This window comes from Oculina patagonica, chromosome 14 (genome assembly GCF_052425735.1).
Source record: "Oculina patagonica isolate OP01 chromosome 14, crgOcupat, whole genome shotgun sequence".
NCBI classification, from domain to species: domain Eukaryota; kingdom Metazoa; phylum Cnidaria; class Anthozoa; order Scleractinia; family Oculinidae; genus Oculina; species Oculina patagonica.
The window spans coordinates 9,374,141-9,397,138 of record NC_135771.1 but is presented as its reverse complement, the minus strand read 5'-3'; the positions used below and the strand labels follow the sequence as shown (position 1 = coordinate 9,397,138).

The window sequence follows — 22,998 nt, the reverse complement described above, 5'->3', positions numbered from 1 at the left end:
ATCAGTGAAAAAGGAAATGTTGAGTAGAAAAAGTACTAACGTTCTCCAAAGTCATAAATACTCATCAAGTTAAAGATGATTTCCAGTCCATACTGAATAATATCCATAATAAAAATTCCTGGACAAACATACCATTTTCATCAGTATTAACACCATCCTGAGTGTCTATTACAGGTAGTCTTTCTTCCTAGACTGCAAATTTCTTTTATTTTCTACTGAAGACCAAGACCACCATAAATTTCTTGATCGTAGACCACAACAGGGGTGGATCCAGGATTTCAAAAGGGGGGGGGGGGGGGGCGGGGGGTGGATGGCAGACCATTAGGGCCTAACCCTAACCCTAACCCTAAGTGGCGGCAGACGGCGAAACGTGCCGTAACAACCAGACATGAGCGAGAGCTAATTTTTCTTTCTTTATTTATTTTCTATTTCAAATAAAGTGACATTTCGAATTTTTTTTTACTGAAAAATGGGGGGTGGATATCCACCCCCCCCCCCTGTATCCGCCCCTGCACCAGATATAAAGAGTGTGTCCACAGACTGACACTTAAAATCGGCTCAAAAATGCTAGACCACTAGAGTATAATAACCCCTCTATGACTTGCATTGTTTTAACTTGATGAGTTATGAAATGAGTTTGAGGAAAGCAGAGTAGTTTTAGTTTTCTGTATAGCATAGCATAGCAAAGCATAGCATAGTACAGTATAGTTATTGTGTTTACTGGGTTTGAGGATTATTTAACCCCTTGCCTACCAAGGATGTATATATACGTCCTCTCCATTGTCACGCAACGACCGAGGACGTATATATACGTCCTCAACCAAAGGACATCACTGAAAGCCTGGTTGTTCGCGATGCCTTGAATAAATCATGCCCGGTTGTTGAGAAAGGTCTGGCACTACTTTCAAAACACTGCCGACCCAATAAAATTGCTTTTTGCTCGGACAATTTATGAAATGGCGGCTCGTGGGCGTGAAGGCGGAATGCACACAGATGAAGCTATTGCTGAAAGTTTTGCCGATTGCGACTCTGATGTAAGCGATTTAAGTCACAGCGAATTTAAGCCAAATAATTCTGAAGAGTCTGAACATAAAGAACAGAAAGAAGAAGGTGGCAAAGAAGAAGCCTCGATCAATCGAAGAAATTGAACCTTCAAATGTACATGGTCAACGAGTTTGCCAGGGAGCTGTACGAGTCATACATACATACATACATACATACATACATCATTTATTTGATTACGCAGGTCGGAATAAGGCAGCATAAAGCTGATGTGGACCTGCGGTTAATTAAAATTTACAAAATAGATATGAAAAATTATCTTTAAAAAATCTTAACCTAATAAACCTAATAATTACAAAAGAAAATGTATAAATTTTTTTAAAATATGGTAAAAAATAAAATTCCTAAAAATATTCATAATTTGATAAATCCTTAGTGTATATTATTGCTGATCGATTGAAAGAAATTTTGTCAATATATGTAGAAAGATAACGAAGTTTGTTTTTAAATCTATTATGGTCTTCTATGGATTTAACTGATTGTGGTAAAGAGTTCCAAGCCATTGCAGATCTGTGTTTGAACGACAGTTTACCAACATTACAGTTCGGTCTGTCCAGAGTAAGTTTAAGGTTGTCTCTCATATTGCGTAAATTAGGACTTTTCTTGAAAAAGGTAAGAGAATGCAGAAAAGGAAGAGGAATTCATTTTAAATGCTTAATCTAGGTGTTCTTTAATATTTGATCTGAAAAGATGCCATTGCTTAGCCAAATTTAGAATCTCATTAAAATTCAATATGGCCGCCGGTTGCTTAGTGTGTTTGGCTCCCGGGGGGGGCACTCAAAAAATTTTAATACGGGGAGGCTCCGCCCCAAGCTCTTACCCCTTACCCTTTTATATACCATTTTGACAGAAATTGTACCCCTTTCGTATACCTTTTACTGAAAAAAGGTGCCCCTTTCATATACCTAAAAGACGTGACATAGCCTTAGAACAGGACGTTTTCTTGTCATTTTTATGTAGCGCTTAATAAATTAAAATAATACAGCCATAAAGTGCGTCTGTTCGAAATATTTTAATTACAGGCCTTTTAAAAAACCTAAATGACGGATTTTTATACCCTTTCATATACCTACACTTGTGAAATCGCTACCCTTTTATATACCTGAAGTCTGAAAAAGGTACCCCTTTCGGGCGGAGCCTCCCCGTATAGGCCGTTATATGGAGTACCCCCCCCCCCCGGGGTTTGGCTCTGGTAGGCAAGGGGTTAAAGAGAGGCACAGAAATCCTTTATTGGAAAGTTCAGTGCTTGGCTTTTGTTCATTTTGTTTTCTGTGTTGCCACAAATGGGGCTTCTGCCACCATTACACAAATTTGTGTCTGATATTCTGTTCTCTTGGTTTGAGACAAGAATAATAAATCCAGAACACTACTGACAATCAATGATTTCTTGGGGAAGCTTATAATTGCCATTGCCATAAAAATGGGAATCAGAGAATTAACTATGACATCTGAATTTAAAATCCACAAATTTATTCTACTAGTCTAGGACGGTGTGCGTGACGGCATGAAGATCGTTCCCAGATCTCTTGGGGACGAAGCCGAGGGCGAGATCACGCGATCACGCGAGCCTTCTGTTGTTTTATACATTGATGTTTGCACCGAAATGCATGTGCACCCCCTTAATCATGATCAGTTGCAATCGGTGTAGCGGCAATTGCAGTCCTTTATGTTGGTAAAAGGTACTTCCAATGACCTCGATACAACAGCACCAAAAGCCTGAAAGGCAAAACAGTTGTTATTTTTCTTTTTGTTTTTTTCGTCACAGTGTGCACTATTGAGTTACAGATGCACGCGGGAGGTTGCTAAGCACGAAAGATGCGTAAGAGTCGCCCGAGGCGATAGCCGAGGGCGACTCTAGCTTCTTGAGTGCTTAGCAAACCTCCCAAGTGCATCTGTAACTCAATAGTGCACGCTGTGACGTTTACCATTTGTTTTATAGCACAACTTTTAGGCGATTTATTAATTTTTTTTTGAGGTAAAGTGCGCGCGCTACTTTGAACAATTGCGTGTAGTGCTCGCGTAAACGCTAACGAAAACCTAAAAGAAAAATACAAACAAAACAAAGTTTTGAATTATTTCAAACTTGCATTACACCTCAAAGTCTTTCAGCATTATGGAGAAATGGTTTTTCTTATGTTTAGCTTTTCAAATTCACAGGAAAATCGAGAAAACAAGTAAAAACTCGTGAAGTAGTGGCACTTTATTGTGCCATGTCGCATCAGATCAGTGCGCGCGCTCAGGTTGAAGGCATACGTCAGCATGCACCCATGGGCAAATAGTAGACGCTAAATTAACCAATCAGAACGCGCGCTTTACTTTAGTTGTGCTATAATTCTAAATAGCTTCCGACCAGGATTTTGTTATTTTGATTTTCCTAAGCGAAGGAATAGTTCCAACGCTGTGGCATGCCATTTATGATATTAAAACCAAAAAGTTTCGGAACTCTATAGGTTTTAATATTTCGGCTTTGATCGGAGTAGATTGTCATGAAAGCTCAGAAAGTCTGCCATTCTCGTCAGGGGCGCAGTGACAGACCCTTTAGAGAGATAATTAATTCGCTAACAATAAAGCTAGAAAACAGGATAAGCGCGCGCGGGAATACGTTACATTGATCTCTTTTCCGTATTGTAACGTACCGTTAACTAAAAGCCAAATCAGGGTAAATCTCTCTAAAACCACGTTTCAAACTGTGGTACCACAGCTGGCCCTACGTGGCTGAGCTAACTGTTTACAATCTATACCGATGAAACGTTTACAAAAAGTTTAAAACCGGCAAAAATCTAATGACCTAAGTTAGGAAAGTTCGTTGGATGTGTTTAACAATTGATGATGAGATTACTTTACTAAAATTGCCGTAAACTAAATAAGCTTTCGCAGTTATGTTTTAAACATTGTTATTAGGATTTAATTTCGGTAAATTAAATCTCTTAAAACAAAAATGATTTACTCACCATCGGAAAAAGCTGAGCGCTTGGCACGGAACAAACTCGCTTGGTCGTTTTCATTTGTTAGCTCGCGACGGTTTGTTGTACACGCGTACTTTAAATTTGAACGCTCGCATCATGCGTGCGCGTGCAATCTGGGCACCAAATAGAGTGGGTATTAGCATAGCGCGCGGTTAAAATTAAGTGAGGGAAAAGTTTTGACGTCTCTGGATAAATCATTGATATAAAAAAAAAAAAAAACCCAAAAATTTTACGAAATTCGGCTACGTTACTTGACGACTGGCTATTGGGTTTTACTTGGTAGTAACAGGTTGTCTTTTTCTTGTTATATTATCTTCGGTTTAAAACTAAATTATTTTATACCTAACAAAATGGCAAAATCCACTAAAAATTGTCGGGCCATGAGTTCCTTCCCGGATACATCCAACCGTCTTTACAAAGAAATTGAGTGCCGTAGACAAACCATTTCTTTGTGGGTACAAACAAGTCGAAACAAGGTCGTTTTATAGACGTATTCGCCTATCTCGAAACGAAAAGAGGTCTAGCACAACTGACCCACGGAGGACTGGATCTTGAGTCGGTCATGGTCCGCCATATGGTGGGATCGAGATCCGGCATATGGTTAAAGCAAATTGTTATTTTGATTTTCCTAAGCGAAGGAATAGTTCCAACGCTGTGGCGTGCCATTTATGATATTAAAACCAAAAAGTTTCGGAACTCTATAGGTTTTAATATTTCGGCTTTTACTGTTCATGTAAGTAACGGATATGAAGACTGCAGAAACAACGATTCGAATGAACTGCCGAGTGAACAGCCAAACATGTGCATAAGCACCTGAAAGGTCTGAACAAACAGACTGAGCAGACGAAGGTCGAAAGTGCAGAAAACCAGCAGTCCTTAACCCAAGGAAAGGGAGATCTGGAAACGAGATAACACTGAGATAAGGGACCTTATCAAGGAAGGATAGATTGCTTGGCGAGCCAAAAGAACGTCTAAGTAAGAGGCTAATAGTCACCACGATCATGTCATCATGTTACGTTAGCTGTGAACACAGAAAGAGTTGCGGCTGTTGACTTAGGGCTTTCCACAAGTTGCTCGAGATTTCCCAAAAAGTTGTCCGTAATTTCTCAAAAAGCTGCTCAAAAGTTGCTCTAAAAATCCAAAAAAGGTTGCTTCTGATAATAAAAGTTGCTTGAAAGTTGCTCCAAAAAATCCAAAACGCTTCTAATCAAGAGAATTTCTCTAAATATATGCTAATTTCCCTTTGAGAGTAAGATTTCTAAGCCGTTTTATGCAATTTTACAGCAAAAGAAGTATCTAAATAACATGTTAAGGGGAAAATGTGTTAAATAACAAGGATTTCTTTCACTGAGAAAAATTGTGAAGATATCAATGACGTCATGTTTGCTGACGAGTTTTTTTTAATGTTTTAATGCAAAATGAGCCGAAAGTCGAAATGTCTTCAGATGTTCCCCAAAAGTCTTCGGCAAACTTCGTAAATCTTCGGAAACGTTCGTATTGCCTTTGAACAACACTCGGATAATCTTCGGAGATCTTCGGTCTGGAAATTGCTCAAAATGCAACAAGTTGCTCGAGAGGAAGAAAGTTGCTCGAAGGGGAAAAAGTTGCTCGAATCATGAAAAGTTGCCAAAAAGTTGCCGAGCAACTTGTGGAAAGCCCTAGCTGTTGTTCGCAGGCTAGCCATCACGTTTCTTTGCGTGACTCTTTGCGTGCAGTCCGCGTTTGGTCCCCATACACCACGCACCTAGCCAGCACGGCGTTCTTGGTGCTGACCAAAAGAAAAGCGGGCTCGGAGGACGTGACAAAGAACGTATCGAACGTATCCAATATGGCGGACGCTTACGAAGGAGTCAGTCGTGGTTCTTTGAAGCTAAAAGGAGTAGCAGATGGAGGCGTAAAGAAGTAAGACTTTTCGTTGAATTTGTAGTCATCAAAGAAGTAGTAGCGGCTGAAGAATTCGCTACTTCGCTTCTGTGAGACAAACTTTTCTAACATCTTTTTTCGTGTAGTAAAAAGCTTTACTACAAGAAAAAATTATATGAGGGGCCAAACTTACCAAAGGGATTTCTTGAAGGTAAAGCGTCAGTTTGATATGACAGCTCGTAAGATCATTTTTTTTCTGCCTGAGGCTGATACAGTTGTTGTAATTTGAAAGTTGCAACAATTTCTCAGTCGAGTGTTTTAAAACTGTTGCTTTGCATTGTGTAACAGTTTACGCCATTTTCATTGTCGATACTCTCATTGACCATAGCTCTTGCCCGCTCTTGCCCAGTGAGTGCACAAGAATTCTATCAGTTATGTCAAAATCTTGTTTTGATCAATTTGATCAGTCATTCCTGGCGTATCACATCGAACAAAACTGAACGAATTTTTCATCAAACTCAATTGAATGAATTCGGAAGACATTGGACGATTCAATTCGATGCTGTTTGGTCATCAAATTAAATCAAGCAACTATTTTTTTTTTTGTGAGTTCGATTTCCGAACCAAATCGAATGAAATCAAAATTAAGTGTTTGATTTAGTTCAATTACATAAGTTTGGAAATCGAACTTGTAGCTAAAATTTAAAATAAACAAAATAATTGGAACCTAATGAGCGAGTAAAAAAATTATGGTTTATTCCTTAAATGGTATTGGAATAAGTGACTGGACACAGTATCATGTAATCTTCGTCTTTTATTTGATCCTAAAGAAACAAAACATAATATTCCCTCGCTAACAGAACTAAATCGAACCTCATCAGACTTTATGGAACGTTTGATTTGGTTCGATTCGCAATTATTTTTTGTGAGTTCGATTTCGTTCGATGGCCGAACAACATCGAATTTAATCATTCGATTTATGTTCGATTGGGTTTGATCGAGTTCGAAAACCAAATGTTTGATGTGATACTCCGGGAATCATTGTTTGGCCAAGTAAAATAACCGGCACGCATACATGCATGCACAGGCGATGACGCTTTACAATGATCCCAGAAATTGCATTTTTCTTATTCATTTTAATTTTTATTTGCCTTGACTACAAAACGAACCTCCAATACATTACAAACCTACAGAATGATAAGATAAATACATTAAATCATTATGAACTTCATCATTTAGCAACAGAAAGGCCCAGGATTGATTTCCACACCTAGTCGATACTGAAGATTGTGTGACATTTCCGTATTGAAATGGTCTGAAATGTAATGAAGTCAACACCGCTTACTAGAATCACTTACATGCATTTATGCAACTTATCAAACAAAACATTTTAGATCAGCTAAATCAGCAATAGGGTAGAAGTTCTTTCTTAACCCAGGCTTCTCGTACAAATAGGAATACGGATACCGTCACTGTGTTATTTTTAATGGCTTGAGATAAATACCCGAATAAATATTATCAAAAGCAGTAAAAGGAAGATGGCGAGTCGCGAAGGGAAAAGAAAAGAAAATTAACTTAAAGTTAAATATTATCGACAACAATGCACGTCAAAGCAAACAATGATTTCAGATAGCTCACCTTTGCAATCTAATCAAGATACTGCTGCCATCGGTCTCCCTTTTGGAAAGGTTTCAAAAGTTATGACACTAACCGGCACTCATCAAATTCAACATCAGTCAACTTAGTCTGCCATCACGTATGCCGACTTCGAATACACGTACAACGGTAAAAAAGTTCTTTAAGCGAGCTCACAATTATCCAGTACATCATTCTCCCCTGACCCCAAAACTCCGTTTAACTGTACGTTAGAAATCAAACGCGTTTTGCCGATGGATGCTCTTAAAGTTGATTCATACTCATTGACAATCAAAGATGGCGACCGAAACTGAGTAAACAACAAAGTGCCTAGTTCCCAGTGCTACTCGGTTGGAGTAATCATAAACCCGTCCACCGGGCCATAACATATAGGCGTCACCGCCTAAAAAGAAATGTTTTTCGTCCCCGCCCGCTTCATTTTTTGGAGCCGCTTCTCTTTTTTTTAATATTTGTTATTGGGAAAGTTGGAATGAACAAAAACCAACAGGCGTTACTCCTCAATTAAGTACAAAGAAAATTTTGTAAGACATGGCTTTTGTCTGCACATCAATACGAAATCAGGCCAAATTTTATAGCCCCGGCACGCTAGGTCCGTACTGGCGAGGTCAGGATTTGTTTTGCAGGTTCGCTTCTGGAGAATTTGACGATGGAGAATAACAAATAGCAAAAAAAATGCACCTGTCTGCTCTCTTTTTTTATAGAAATCCGGACGAGAAAGTTTTTTTTTCTTTTACTTGGCCTTATATTCAAGAGATCTTTTACCAGTCTTTTTCTTTAGGCATACAGTTTTTGACTGATTATCCTTGTGCATAACTAAGCAAAATCCTCAAATTCTCAAAATTGCAGGAAAAAGAAGAAAAACAAGGCAAAGAAAGTGCTTGAAGATGTTTCTCACAGTGCATCTAAGGCTGGAAGTGAGGAAAGCCAAAAAGAGGTTCCGGTAGAGGATAAGCGAACACCAGCTCAAATTGCTTATGATAAAATCCAAGAAAAACGGGTATGTACAGATGTTTAAATTAACAAGTTTAACTGTGGAAATAACACTTGTACAGTTCTAGTGAAAAAAAAGTGTGAGACCATGAGAAATAAAACTTTCTGATAAAACCCAAATGCGCAATGAAAGCTTCTGGCATTATTTTCTTGTTATGAATTTTTTTTTCAACATTTTGTAAAACGAGTTCATTTTTTAAAATTATAATTTGTTTTTTTTGTTCATTCAGGCAGCAGAGAGGATTTTAAAGAAGGCAGAAAAAACCCACAAGCAAAGAGTAGAGGTACATGTACTGACAGAAGTTACTAAGCAAAATAATATACATGTACATGTACACTTAATGACTGTTCGTGAGGGAAACATTTAAGTTTGTTTCCCGAGAACCTCAATGTTTCCCAAATAAGTGGTTTCCCAAGGGACCATTCATTAAGTGTTTTGTTACCGGTATATAGCACGACAAAAGTTTAGAAAAATGGCACTTGTTTGTCCACATTTGCAGGCAACTTTGCAACGTTACCCTCTGATGTCATAGATATTGCAATGTTGCCCGCTCAGAGACTTTTGACATGACTTCATGTGACCTCGAATTAGCCAATAAGAGAGTGGGCTGTTGTGGGAAAATAATATCAGCTATATAACAATAATTATTTTTATTGGATGAGGTTGAGCATGATATAACAAACATCTAGTACTGTAATCATAACCTAATGTTAAGTATGCTGGTCTCTGGATCAATTTTGATCTCTTTGTGTTTTTCTTTTTACAGAAATTCAATGATTATCTTGATGGCCTCACAGAACATTATGACATACCCAAAGTCAGCTGGACAAAGTGATTTGGCACCCGGCTGCAGTGCTCTGTGACTTGGGCAAAGGAGTTACACCTTTACTGTCTCGCATCATGTTTTAACATAACAATAATGTACATAATTTTATTAATATATTTTAAGATGCTCTTTGAGGTTTCATGGCTTGAAACCAACTAACAATGTTCAATTTGCATATTTTTTGTTTTCACCTGTTTTATTGATTTCGAAACAAGACTTTGTTTATACAACTCCTTGCAATCATTGACAGTTTCAAGGTTCAACTCCATATAAAAAATAATGTACATACCAATCAACCTTATGTTTTATTCATAAAAAGACTTTTTATAACTCCTTGCTTTCATTGACAGTTTCAAAGTTATGATGATGATTACCCTATGTAGGTAATATTGTTACACCAGTCATTCACAATTAAATTCTAAGTAAGATACATGTATATACCTGGTAACCCTAGTTAAACTTTTATTTCTAACAAGACCCTTGCATTACAAAATAATCTTTAATAGAATTTTTGCACGATCAATAATTTTATGTTTAAACGTATTGGCAGAAATGTGATGGGTTAATGTGATTTCAGCAACGTTTTTCTTTTGAAAGCAGAGGTTGGAGGCCACTACTATATTTGATATTTTGTATTTATTTTGTCAGGGTAGTTAGAGTTTTATTAGGGAAAAGTCTATGGCAACCATGTCATAATATTACTGTATTATAAGATGAACTACTGTAGCTGTCCTTGATGACCAGTTCTTAGTGATAGAAGGTACCACAAGCAGCAAAAACATATAGCATAATTACCAGAAGGGTCTTTTTGTGAAAACCAAATGAAACAGTGCTTAAAAAAACCTTGAATTCCAGCTTGCATTTGAACAAGCAGCTTGCAAATTTTCTTTGCTCAGGGCCCAGTTGCATGCTTGTCGAAGTTTACTTTTCAGTATGATTAAGTCAGCAATGAAAAGTTTTTTGCCCAAGAGGAAAGTCTACTTGTCCCGGATGACCAGATCAATTGGCACTTTTTGGGGGCCCTTGTATGGATGTAACATTAGATGTTTTAAAAAAACTTGTGATATTTCTTCATTTATTTTGTTTTGCTGTTTTCTATCTTATCAAGACCTTTTAAGGGAGGAGGCTTTATAGAGCAGGGGGAGGAGGGGAAAATTAATAAAATAAATGTTGGAGACTGTTTAATTTTATTACTTTAATAACACATCTCTACAAATGTAACTACAATGAAAAATAAATGTAGAGGGAGGATACCCTCAAAGATATAACATTTTAAACAGTTTAGCATAATTGCCATAAGAATATTGGGAGGACATGCAAAAGTTTAATTGACTCTTGTTCTTGCATTGTCTTTAGTAGCCTCATCACTTATGCTAGCATTAAATCAAGTTTGACTTGAAATTGAAATAGAAAATGTGCCATAATGAAAGAGGCACAGGCCCTACATCTGATTGTCACAGGGACCCCTCGTACATCAGATGTAATATCCAGCATATAATTTACAGTATTTTCCTACACAGTGAATAATATGTTAATAAGTACTCTTTACGTTCGTGATAAAAATAGCTCATTATAATTTATGTAACTAACTTCTATTATTATTCATTCAAAATATTTTGGTGTTTCTGATTGGCTTTCAATCCTCAGCTAATTCCAGCTATTCGGCTAGCGCCGACCAAATTTGGAAGAAATTCCAATTATTGGACGTCCAATATCAAAAATTATTATTCAACAGATGCGCGCGCTGCCCATATATGGTCAAAATGTTAACGATATCTGTCATCCGTACATAACAGATATCCTGCGATATTCGTAGGTTGCGAAGATTGGTCCGAAATCTTGTAAAGCGCTGCATAGTTTCAGTTTTTCTATGTGCAAAATGTGTTTCGTTGACAATTCGTTGAATAATAAAACAATTATCCTGCTCAATCTTGCGGAATATCGTCTGATTTTAGCCCACTCGGCCTACGGCCTCGTCGGCTAAGTATCAGGCGATATTTCGCAGGATAATTGTTAATTATTGGATCGCAAGCCCGTTCCCAAGGATGATTATCCGATCGCAACCTCGTTCCCAAGAACTGCTGACGTCACCCGACTGAACGGCTTTGCTGCAGAGCAGGTTGAAAGCGCGAAAATGGCCGCTAAATTTGAGCATCACAAAGAGGTAAAATTTTAAAGTTATTAGAAGACAAGGAAAGTCAAAACACGGAAAAAGCAACGAAGGGGAGTCGATCGATTTTGAAAGCGTATCTTCAAGAGGAAAAGATCCCTGATTGAGCCACACCGGAGGACTTGGAGCAGTTTTACGAAAATTCTAAGTTGAAGTAAGCAAAAACGATGGAAACCTGTACTCGAAAACATTGCTTTGTGTCATCAGATTTAGCTTCAATAGACACTTCAAGCAAGTGCTAAATATCGACATTATATAGTCCTGACAAAAAATGTAATGAAGGTAACCAAGTTTTTGAAGTTTAAATCAAATTTAAAAGCGAACGTTGTTGTGTATTTGTGTACTTTGCCTACTGTCAAAACCCTATTAAATTCATTTTGTGCATTTGGAGCTCTGGAAATATTTTGAATGAATAATAAAACAATTATTGAATTCGGCTTTCGTATGATATGAAGAATTATGCAGATCTCGGAGGGTGTTTTCACCCTCCTCAATCTGCTGATTCTTCATATCATACTCAGCCTCATCCAATAATTGCTTTAAATATCTAAAAGCCTTGCTGTTTTACAGCTAACTCTTCAAGGGCATCGTTCATTGAAATCTCAACCCTCGTTTCACTTCCAAAATTCTTCAGCCCAGACAGAAATCCTTGTGGGGGCTCACATCGCTCAAATTTAACATCTTCACCAAATCTTTCACGACACAGAGCTTTCATATCAGAGCAAATACCATCAGCTAAGCCAATAGAGACGGCATCTGTACCAAGAAAATAATCTCCCGTGAACACTGTCTTGTGTTTCACATCAAGGGTTGGTCTTCTTTCTTTCACCTTGTTTATGAAGTTGACGTGGATTTGGTTCAGAATGTTCTGTAGAAAATCCACATCTTCTTGCTTGACAGGTTTAAAGGGGTCATTACGGAACTTATTTTCACCCGCAGTGAGGAGACGCCATTCCAGACCTAAGTAATGACAATAAAAGTTATTGTAGCACATAATATTTAGATGTGTAGTTGGATTTCAAAAGTTTGATATCAGGGTGGTAAGGGGGGAGGGTTCCTTATCACAAGCACAAGCTTATTTTCCTTCAAATATTTTGAAGGAAGTTTTGAGCTGTTTTCATGCATCATGCACCATTTTTTGATAAAATCACAGGTCAACTAGAGACCTGTGGTGATCTGGATATGCTCAAAAGAGGTAGGAACATGAAGTGAAGGTGGGGTGGGGCATGAAGATTGCCTTTTTCTTTTTCTCTTTTTGAAAAAAAAAAAAAAGGGTATCTGGGGATCTCCTATTGGAGAGCTATGCTCATGGGAATGGGGGAGAAAGCTGCCCACTACCCTGTTCTATACTTCAACTTGTAAAATCCCTACCCCTCGCCAAGCTGAAAAAGGTACCTCTTGCGGCCAGATCATCCCCATTCTGTCTACTATAGGTAGCCCTCCCCCTCCCCCCCCCACCCCACCCCTGGCCCCGAAGGGTAGGACCGTAGGATGAATTGATACCTACCTAATTTCTTAATAGTTTCTTCCATGCCAAAAGTGCCATACAGAGCTCCAATGTTGCCTATTACTGTGTTTGGATCCACAAATATCTCATCCCCTGCCAGTGCAAGCCAGTACCCCCCGGACGCTGCCGTATCCTCGGCGAAAGATAGCACTGGAACGGCGTTCTTCTTCGATAAAGCTCGAATTCGCTGATAAATTAAGTTTGACTGCACTGGAGACCCTCCTCTGCTATTGATCTCTAGGCACACCGCTTTGGGTTTGATTTTTTTGGTGTCAAAAGCCCCTTCGAGGTGTTTTTCGACCTTTCTGAAGTTCAAACTTCTATCTCCGGGTCGAGAATCCGCCGTGATCATCCCTTGCAAGCGGACGATTCTAACGACGTTTTTCGAACCCCATGGCAAATAGCTTCGAATCCTGTTCATGGTTGTAGGATTTTGTTCGACTCCTAGCCAAAAGACAACGCAATAATTTGATCTGATTTCAAAGCAGAAGATAGGACGGACGGTATGGGCTTAAATGACGCGAAAGTATTTCAAATAAATTCCGCTGACCAACATTAGTCAGCACAACACAAGAGAGCAACACAAAGCATGTCAAGATATTTTACAGTTTTCGAAGGTTTTGAGCCTTATTATTTTTCTCTGTGGATCATGATAGCTTGCAAATAAGATATTCTGGTTAATGGAGGGTCAAGTCAACGATTCACCGAAAACAAATAACGACAAAGACAGAGTTAGTGGAGTTTCTACAGCGAAACCTTCCAGAACCAACATCGTCGAATATGACAGCGAATCGCCGCAGTCTACGCGATCAGAATCGTGCACAAGAAACGTTTCGCAGGACCTTGACGTAGTGGAACTCAGCAGTGATGATGACGTACAAATTATCGACGTCAAACGTCAAAAAGGTGAAAAAACACCAAAACATGGCGGTGATCAAGACTCGTCTGGAAGAACAAGCCCAAAAGACGTAACATGCTCCGTTTGCCTCAGTGAATATGACAACAAAGCGTTCTTAGACAAGTGTTTTCGTATCCTTTTTTAGTTTTGGACTAGGAGTCAATATCTCAGATATTTATAGCACATGTAGGTGCGTCATTCCTTCAAATTGACGCTCAACATGATATACTTTTTACCACCCCTCCCTGATGCAGTGTAAACGTGTAAACTCTCCCCCCACCACCACTAACCTGTGTTGGTTCATTCCCATATGAAGGAAATCGGGTTTCTATGATCTTTTCTAGTTCTGCTGTTGTTGAGGAAATGAAATGTTGTTGTTGGCTGTAGTCCAGTACAGCCTGCCATTTTTGCCAAGTTTCCCCACCAACAATATTATTCACCTGTACCCATTAGAGAAGGTCCCCAAAACGGTTTTCAAACCCTGCTATCCCGACTAAATTTTCTCTCAATCCTGCAATCCCAATGGTTTTTATCGGCTAATCCGGATCATGACCATATTTTTTTCGTAGTCCCTTACCACAACGAAAAAGGCCTATTCAGTGGGTGCATATTCCCTCCCAGCACTGGCCTTGAAGTATTTGGTCAATCATAATCCCACCTTACTTTAACAAATGGTAAACGTCACAGCATGCATTATTGTGTTACAGATGCACGCTGGAGGTTGCTAAGCACGAAAGATGCGTAAGAGTCGCCCGAGGCGACAGCCGAGGGCGACTCTAGCTTCTTGAGTGCTTAGCAAACCTCCCAAGTGCATCTGTAACTCAATAGTGCACGCTGTGACGTTTACCATTTGTTTTATAGCACAACTTTTAGGAGATCTATTAAAGTTTTTTTGAGGTAAAAGTGCGCGCGCTTATTTGAACAAATTCACAGGAAAATCGAGAAAACAAGTAAAACCTCGTGAAGTAGTGGCTTTTTCTTGTGCCATGTCGCAACAGATCAGCGCGCGAAAAATTAAAAAAAAGAATTAAAAAAAAAAAATATTAAACGCTCAGGTTGAAGCATACGTCAGCGTGCACCCATGGGCAAATAGTAGACGCTAAATTAACCAATCAGAACGCATGCTTTACTTTAGTTGTGCTATAAAAGCTGTTAGCTTATTTATTTCTTTTTGTGTGACTGGCATGTGGAAAACCTGAACAGCTTGTGTTAATCACAATTAACGCTTTGTGCAGCTTTTTGCAATGTTCACAAAGATCACAACTTGATTTTTGTGTACATTTTTGTCACTAGACTTTCTGGATCTTGGTTCTTTTTCCCAGAATTCCAGCTCTTAAATTGCCAATTCACATGCCCCATTCATAATTACAATCTTATCTTGTTCCCTTTTCCCTCTAACATCCTGGATCCCACCCGGCCTTCAAAAAGCCAAATTCTTGATCTGAAAAACCCTAGGGACCCTCATTATATTAAAAGTCAAAGCCTATGGAACATTTTACCTTAATTACTTTTTTTAGATGCTTTTTGTTACTTTTGCATATTACAATGGTCGGAGATAGTCAGGACGTGTCCTCTGTGTAAATCAAGCTTCTCTTCCATTATTCACAGTGTTAAATCTATCGACAATTACCAACAGGTACGCAGAGCTTTGAATTCCTTTTGAATCAAAAGGGTACTTGCAGCCTAGTATGTTCATACCAGTCTAAATGTACCACAGGATTGATAAAGTCGCCTTAACAACATCAATTTGTATGCATGAGGTAAAGTAGCAGTAAACTGTAAGAAAACCCAAAATGACATTTTGTTTCTGCTTTCAAAACAACCCTGAATCTCATTTTCAAGCATTCTCGTCCCCATAGCCCTTTCGTTTCTCTTAGCCGGCTTGGCACGAGAAAACGGAGGGCTCTGGGGACATAGGATTTTTAAATTAATCGATTTTTTTTGATTGGCTGTTTGGAACAAAGAATTCCTAAACGGAAGTCGAAAACGTAACGACTATCTCATACATTCTTTTGAAACGTCATGACTGCATACATAAAGACCGGAAGTCCTAGAATCAAGGACTGGAAATCCTTTGTCCCCAGAGCCCTTTGTTTCCTCGTGCCAAGGCCCAGCCGGCTAAGAGAAACGAAAGGGCGATGGGGACGAGAATGATTTTCAAGTAGTACATGCATGTATCACATGGTACACCGATCTAATGTGCCCATGCACAAGAAGGTTTTGGGAAGACCAGCACAAGTAAAATGGTGGACATTTTCTTATTGTTTGTTTGCTTGTTGTTTGATTTGTTTTGGTTGCTTTCCCTTGGTCACAGCATTACATTTCAAAGCCTGATTCTCCAAGAACACAACAACAGTCTCAAAATGATGGAAGACGTTTCCGCTATAGAACAACATTAGCAGATGGAAATAGACAACAGCAACAGAGACAGCGGCAACAGGCAAATGAAACTGACCCTTGGGGGCAGCGAGCAAGAAGACGGCAGACTCACATTGCAGCACAGAGGGATAGAAAGGCAATAGCTCGTGAAAGAAGAAGGTACATATAGTTAATATTTATTTCAGTCTCAAGATAAAGATACATGTATATTTTTTTTTCCTTTATGATAGCCATTTATTATTCAATGTATTTCTGCCAAAACTTTTGTACATGGATATTTTTAAGGGGAGAGTACTGATCACTGTAAAGAGGCCCTGCCAGGGGGGGTTCCCGTGTCGCTTGTCTAAATTTAAAAATGTGCCGTGTCGCTGTTTTATCACTCTTTATGTCACTGTTGGTAATTAAATTGAAGGAAAATTGCTTGTCCTTGTCGGAATTTAAGTTTTTCCAAAAGGGTTGTCGTTTGTCGTGATTTTATTAGTATGCTGTCGCTACTTTTTGGGCCATGTCGCTTGTCAGAATTTACCCTGGCAGGGCCTCTGTAAAACACAGGAATAATTCAAACTTTACTTATTAACCTGTATGTGATATTTAACACAGAACCATCTACAGTGATAACTTATGGGTGCAAAGAGTTACTCAGGAAGGTCGTCTTCGGCAGAGGGAAATCTGTAAGTTACATTCACATATAAAGTGAAAATTAAACTAAACAAAACCCCCAATAGGGCTACATGTAGTTGGTTACAACTCCCTAGCCTACATTGTAACTCCAATCTTCAGCTAGGATAACATTTTGTAAGGTCGCCCCAACAAAATACAGTAGAACCCCGGTAACTCGAACTCAGATAACTCGAACAACCCTGCTAACTCGAACTAACTGCCATTTCCCTTGGATTTGACCCCCACTTTTCAGTCATTTTTACTCGGTTAACTCGAACTCGGATAACTCGAAAACCCCGCTAACTCGAACTAAATTTCGTTTCCCTTGAACAAAATTTGGGTCAAATTTACCCCGATAACTCGAATTCCGGTTCTTGCAACTTGGCACGGTTGCCCATTGATTAGAGCAACGAACAGATCACGTATTTTACAACCATTTTCCACTCTTATCATAAGAATGTATGGTCTTGTTAGAGTTTCTGACAAGTTAAGTTCAATTTGCACTGTACCGTATACTGAAGTGCTGAAAAATCAGTTAACTATCAATTATTAACTTGGCAAATTAAATATGCAATCGACCCCGATAACTCGAAACCCCGGTAACTCGAACTGTTTTACGTTTCCCTTCAGAGTTTGAGTTACCGGGGTTCTACTGTAATCCTGGGTACCTAATAAGTATTCGTGAACATCCTTTAATGAAAAGAGGCACTGGAAGAGTTAGTACTGTACATGTAAGTGACCCTAGCATGGCATAACTTTGGACTTCTTATTTCAGAGTGCAACTAAAAAACTACCATTAAATTTCACTCATACCCCCCCCCCCCCCACTATAAGGTCCCCTGTCCCCTGGTTAAAGGCCCATCTACCTGTAGACAAAAAAAAAAAATGCAACTGATAATAAGCCCCCCTGGATATAAGCACTCCTCTAGTTTCATTCATTGACATTTCAAAGCTTCAATCAACACTACAGTAAACTGTAGCTCATTTTAAAACATTATAATTTTTATCCCCCCCCCCCCCCAAATCCAAGGTGCCTTACACCCCCATCCAAGACCCCATAAGCCCATCCAAGACCCCTTACAAAGTTGTATAAGCCCAGGACTTGTAAGCGGGATTTAACAGTATTTGGCCACTGCAAGCTCAAGGTTTTTCTAGGTTTTGGTGAAGGGCTCACCCCTTCCCTTGTCAACTAACAATATTGATAGAAACTAAGAGCAAGTGGTCTAACAAACTGCATCTGTTTCTTAGCCCCAGATTTTTTTCGTACCAACCCTGCCTGTTGTCATCGGCTGATTCCATGGCTGACTAGAGATTTAAGGGTGTTGCTGAATGATGTGGAGAGTCATGTGAATTTCGTTCTTCAGATTATTTTGTCTCTCATCACCAAGTATGTATTACACTTCTGGACCGGGTTGTTCGAAAGACGTTTAATGCTAACCCAGGATTAAAAGATGATCAAGATTTTAATTTCTCTTGTTTTAAAGGGTTTCCCAATGCTAATATTTTGTTAAGTTTGAGATTGGTCCATGTCAAAACTGTGGAGCAGAAAATTAATATTAACAGAAAACCTCAACGAAATTATATAAAATTGAAATCAAAATTCACGCTAATCCTGGATTAGCTTAATCATGCTTTGAACAACCGGGCCCTGTAGGTTGTTTTAGTTCTTACTTACTAAACTATTGAACAGATGTATCTGTTTATATATATCTTAAGTATTTCAGTGTATTTTGACGTCACATAAATAATTTAATTATGACAAGTCCCAGCACTTCACTTGTCCAAAAAGACAACAACCAGGCTGTGACCAATGCAGACTGTAGACCAGTGGACTTTTTAAAAGTAAACACAAATATGCACACGTATATTGTGTTTCCATTAAGATTATCAAGAGCTAACCATAAACAAGCTTACTAGTGTTATTCAGGCTAACCAGAGAATTTTTTGACCAACCTGAGTACAATTTAAGCTAACCAGAGTGCAAGGTCTGCAAGTCTGTAATTGTCACACACCCAACGATGATAAGGTTTTTATTAGTATTAGTTATAATTTTAAGGTTTTTGATCATATGAAGTGGTGGTCCATTGTATTAAACATTATGAGCTGTTATTTGAAAAGCAGACTTGATGCTTTGAAAAGTAACTTCCAGTAAAAAACACGGCCCGCAGCAAAAATTTGTTTACAAATCTTTTTTTTTTCCACCTAGGGTTGACCTCAATTCTGAAGAGTTTTTCCGTCAACTCCAGCCTTTCTTGTTTGAGAAAACAGAACATTTCATTCACGAGTTTATAAGCTTTGCTCGCTCGCCATTTGATGTGACGGCTTATGACGAGCGTGCGCAGTACACCTGGCCCAATGAGTCACGTGAGCAAGTGAGAGACACGCCGACTGTGTTTCACAGTCAATCTTCAGGTTAGGACCATTGATGTGTGGATTTCTAGAAAAATTTACAAGAAAGTATTAAACACAATTCGTAAATCCCAGCTGATCCATTTGACATAATTATAGTTGAACGTCTCCGTATGGACTCTTCCAACACTATTGTTAATATTTGACAATGGGACTTTTCTGGGTTACATTCTGGGCCGTTTCACTTTGTTAGTTTTAGCCTAATTGGACTGTTTGGTCTAATAGTTTGGCCTCATTCTCACCTCCTTGTCAGTAATATGAGGTTCCTAAAGGATGGGGGGAGGGAGATATGGGGGATAAATCCCATTTCCCAGCCCATGTTTTGCCCAAATCCCATTCCCATTCCCACGTTTTGGTTTGTGATTCCCAGTCACAGTGACCCAAATCCCGTTTTCCCCTTGAAAAAGGGAGGCGCGGTGGCCTAATGGTTAGCGTGCTCGCCTCCGAGTCGAACAGCCCGGGTTCGAGGCCTGGCCGGGGCGCTGCGTTGTGTTCTTGGGCAAGACACTTTACTCTCACAGTGCCTCTCTCCACCCATGTGTATAAATGGGTACCGGCGAATTTACTGCTGGGGGGTAACCCTGCGATGGACTAGCATCCCATCCAGGGGGGAGTAGCAATACTCGCAGTCGCTCAATGCTTCGGAAACCAGGATAAGCTCCGGCCTGTATGGGCTACTAGGCTCGAAGCAGACTTTACCTTACCTTTTACCTTGAAAAAATAGGCAAATCTCAGTTCCCATTTTAGCTATGTACCCTCTCCTTCCCCCCCCCTCCCCCCCACAGACCCCAATGCCCCTCCAACCCCGCCGGGACTAAAACAGTCATGTTTCATATCTTATAGTGGAACATCGTTTCTAAACTACATTTAAATTTCATGTCCCTTTTTCCAGGCTGGCAGACACCAGTCCCAGGCCCTTCTGGAGAATCAATGTTGGAAGTGGAAGTGTTGCAAACAGACTGGAGTCGAGATTCTCCAGTAATGCAAAGGGAAAACACAACTTGGTCTCCTAGCTCGTCCCCAGGCACATCCGGGCTGAATGGACAACTGACTTCAACAGGGATTGTGACTATATCATCAGCTAGCTCACACACTGTAACTACCAACGCTGAGCGTTCGGGAGGTGACGAGCAAGCTTATGCGCGTGCACCTTCGCATTCTAAAACGCCAAGGAACAGAAGCAGGTCTATAAGTGAAACTGTGACTAGCGAAACGCTCCAAGAATCGAGGAGAAAACATAAAGATAGTCACCATTACCATCGACATTCACACAAGCATAAACATAAACACAAACACAAGCACAAGCAGAAAGATTCCAAGAGACATAAACCGAAGCGAATCACAAACGAACAATCTCAAGACGTTAACAGTTTGGATAGTGACTTAGACGAAGCCGATGGGTCAAAAAGCATTTCAGTTGCTTCGTCTGAATCTGGTACTCCTCCAGTAGAGGTCATTGTAGTTAGTAGTGATAGTAACACTTCTCCGGATTCGTCTAAAGCTTCGCGCATCGATCTGACAATGCTTCAACGTAAGACGAAGAGGCCTGTGTCACGATCGCGCTCTCGATCAAGATCTGTTTCTAAAGGAAAGAGGATCGTTCAAGATGAAGATCGAAGGCGATCTCGCTCTGGTCATACTGAACCACGTTCCTCACGAGATCGTTCACGTACAACAGAACGAACGAGGCAAGACGACCATCGTTCGCGTTCTCGTTCACGTTCAAGCTTAAAAGAAAAACATCGCTCGAAAAGAGAAAGACGTTTAGAAATTGATGAACGCGATCTGTCAAATTCGGAACTGGTTTCTACAAGAAGGAAAAGTTTGAATAAAGAAAAGAACCATCGGGGAAAGAGAAGATCACGTTCTCGTTGCCGTTCTCGTAGTCGATCACATTCTCACTCAAAAACCAAAGCAGCTTCAAAGACTCGCTCGGAGAAATTCGACAAAAGAAGGACAAAAGTGTACTCACGTTCTCGTTCAACGTCAGAGTCGTCGATAAAGCGGGAAGCGCCTTCGTCCTCACGAAACTCACGGTCACGAAGATCACGGTCACGAAACTTGCAGCCACGAAACTCACGGTCTCGCTCTTGCTCACGATCAAAACGTTTGTCACAATCGCGCTCGTCACGTTCACCACAAAATCACGCAAGTTCTTCTCGCGATTCACGTTCCCGCAAGCCATCACAATCAACGGATCATTCTGAATCCGACACAAGGGAGTCACATTCTCACACCAACGAAGACATCAAGAAAGAAATTGAGGATCTGGAATTTCGCATCACCGCTGATAAGAAGCGATTGCTAAAACTACTTATAAAGCAAGAACGGGCGAAGGTAGTTGATGTTACCGACCTCGGTGAAGTAACGGACAATGAGCCGGGGGTTGGTGACGACTAGCGCGGACAGCATAGTTTCCAGTCTCCTCGCTTGTCTTTTCGCAGAGCAGGCAAAACGATCGCAATTTAAAAAAGAGACTGGGAGCTGGGGAGACGGGCAGTATCTGCAGAAGATAAACGCTTTGTAAAGATTTTTAAAATGAAATAAGAATAAAACTAAACTTTTGTGTAGGACCAAAAACCCCTATTTTATGTTCCAATGTTGTTGTATAAAAGTCAACGACTGATTTTGGTAATAGCTTTTTCATAAGAAACCTGGTCGCGCAAAATTCAGGTTTCGTAGATTTTGAATTTTCCGTTTCTCGTTGTCATGGCAATATCAGTTTCCCCAAAATGCCTTAGATATAAAACCAAACTTAATGTATCAAAAGTAATGTATCAAACACGAGCGACAGTGTTTCATCGGGATATCAAAACACCGAGAAGAGAGTTGAAAATGTGACGCGCAGCGGAGTGTGTTTGACGAAATTTGAGGTGTTTGGATAGTCGATGAAACACAGTCTCGAGTGTTTGATATACCTTTCTCAATCGAAACGAAAAATACGGAGTAAACTGAGAATAAAATCGTACAATGACTATGCTAGTTAAGACCGGGTATCTAAACCTCCTTCATGGTTATGGTTTTCTTTTTTTAACTTGATGAGTTATTAATGAGTTTGAGAATCTAAGATCAACAACTGCCATAACTGTCATCGATACAATTAAGGGAACTACTAAAAAGCTAATTTGAAAATGATAGGTATAGTCCAAAAAAAAAAACTGTTTCGAGACACCTTAAACTGACAGCAAAAAAGACAATTGAAAACTACACCTGTTTATTCAGTGAGTTCTTTATTTGATTACTTTATGTATGTCAACAATAAGAAAAAGACAGTCGAACTCGTCAGGATTTTTCGTCCCATCCATACACCTATCGATACCTTTTACTCTTATTGAGATCTACCAACAACGGCTCCAGCGTGTCCGATATATAGGTTGGACTGTGTTTTCTCTATGTGTACTTTATCAATTTTTTTGACTTTTCTGTTCTTCTTCTTAGTTTTTTTTTTTACATCGTATTTTTCATCTGAAATCATCAGGTAACTGCCCTTTTATTGTGCAAAAGTTTCTTTTAAGATTTTTTATTTTTTTTTTTTACATCCAGAAACACTTATGATCACCACAAATGTTTTCAACATGAGGAAATTACCGTCCAGAGGAGTTATAGAAGTT

General features: G+C 39.4%; 3 protein-coding genes across 3 annotated transcripts; 2 read left to right on the top strand and 1 right to left on the bottom strand.

Annotated features, from left to right (window-relative positions):
* The first annotated feature begins 5,844 nt into the window (after positions 1–5,844).
* On the top strand, positions 5,845–10,641 carry LOC144639206 (protein FAM32A-like). Its single transcript, XM_078498484.1, has 4 exons — positions 5,845–5,930; positions 8,394–8,544; positions 8,768–8,821; positions 9,305–10,641. Exons 1-4 carry the CDS (start codon positions 5,857–5,859, stop codon positions 9,371–9,373), a joined length of 348 nt encoding a protein of 115 aa, XP_078354610.1. The 5' UTR covers positions 5,845–5,856; the 3' UTR covers positions 9,374–10,641.
* Positions 10,642–11,361: 720 nt separating this feature from the next.
* On the bottom strand, positions 11,362–13,581 carry LOC144639194 (Na(+)/H(+) antiporter NhaA-like). The gene is made up of 2 exons (XM_078498468.1): positions 13,042–13,581; positions 11,362–12,494 (listed from the first exon to the last, which is right to left on the bottom strand). The coding sequence occupies exons 1-2, from the start codon at positions 13,460–13,462 to the stop codon at positions 12,082–12,084; spliced, it is 834 nt and encodes a 277-aa protein (XP_078354594.1). The 5' UTR covers positions 13,463–13,581; the 3' UTR covers positions 11,362–12,081.
* A 26-nt stretch (positions 13,582–13,607) lies between these two features.
* Positions 13,608–22,919, top strand: LOC144639156 (uncharacterized). The gene is made up of 7 exons (XM_078498411.1): positions 13,608–14,070; positions 15,457–15,575; positions 16,254–16,477; positions 16,919–16,989; positions 18,227–18,365; positions 19,185–19,390; positions 20,280–22,919. Exons 1-7 carry the CDS (start codon positions 13,722–13,724, stop codon positions 21,785–21,787), a joined length of 2,616 nt encoding a protein of 871 aa, XP_078354537.1. The 5' UTR covers positions 13,608–13,721; the 3' UTR covers positions 21,788–22,919.
* The last annotated feature ends 79 nt before the right edge of the window (positions 22,920–22,998 follow it).

Coding starts and splice junctions, on each gene's coding strand:
- LOC144639156 (XM_078498411.1), top strand. CDS start 13,722: ATGGAGGGTCAAGTCAACGATTCACCGAAAACAAATAACGACAAAGAC. Junction 14,071..15,456: donor GTTCTTAGACAAGTGTTTTC/GTATCCTTTTTT, acceptor TACTTTTTTTAG/ATGCTTTTTGTTACTTTTGC. Junction 16,478..16,918: donor ATAGCTCGTGAAAGAAGAAG/GTACATATAGTT, acceptor TATTTAACACAG/AACCATCTACAGTGATAACT.
- LOC144639194 (XM_078498468.1), bottom strand. CDS start 13,462: ATGAACAGGATTCGAAGCTATTTGCCATGGGGTTCGAAAAACGTCGTT. Junction 12,495..13,041: donor AGAAACTATTAAGAAATTAG/GTAGGTATCAAT, acceptor GTCATTACTTAG/GTCTGGAATGGCGTCTCCTC.
- LOC144639206 (XM_078498484.1), top strand. CDS start 5,857: ATGGCGGACGCTTACGAAGGAGTCAGTCGTGGTTCTTTGAAGCTAAAA. Junction 8,545..8,767: donor ATAAAATCCAAGAAAAACGG/GTATGTACAGAT, acceptor TTGTTCATTCAG/GCAGCAGAGAGGATTTTAAA. Junction 8,822..9,304: donor CCCACAAGCAAAGAGTAGAG/GTACATGTACTG, acceptor TTCTTTTTACAG/AAATTCAATGATTATCTTGA.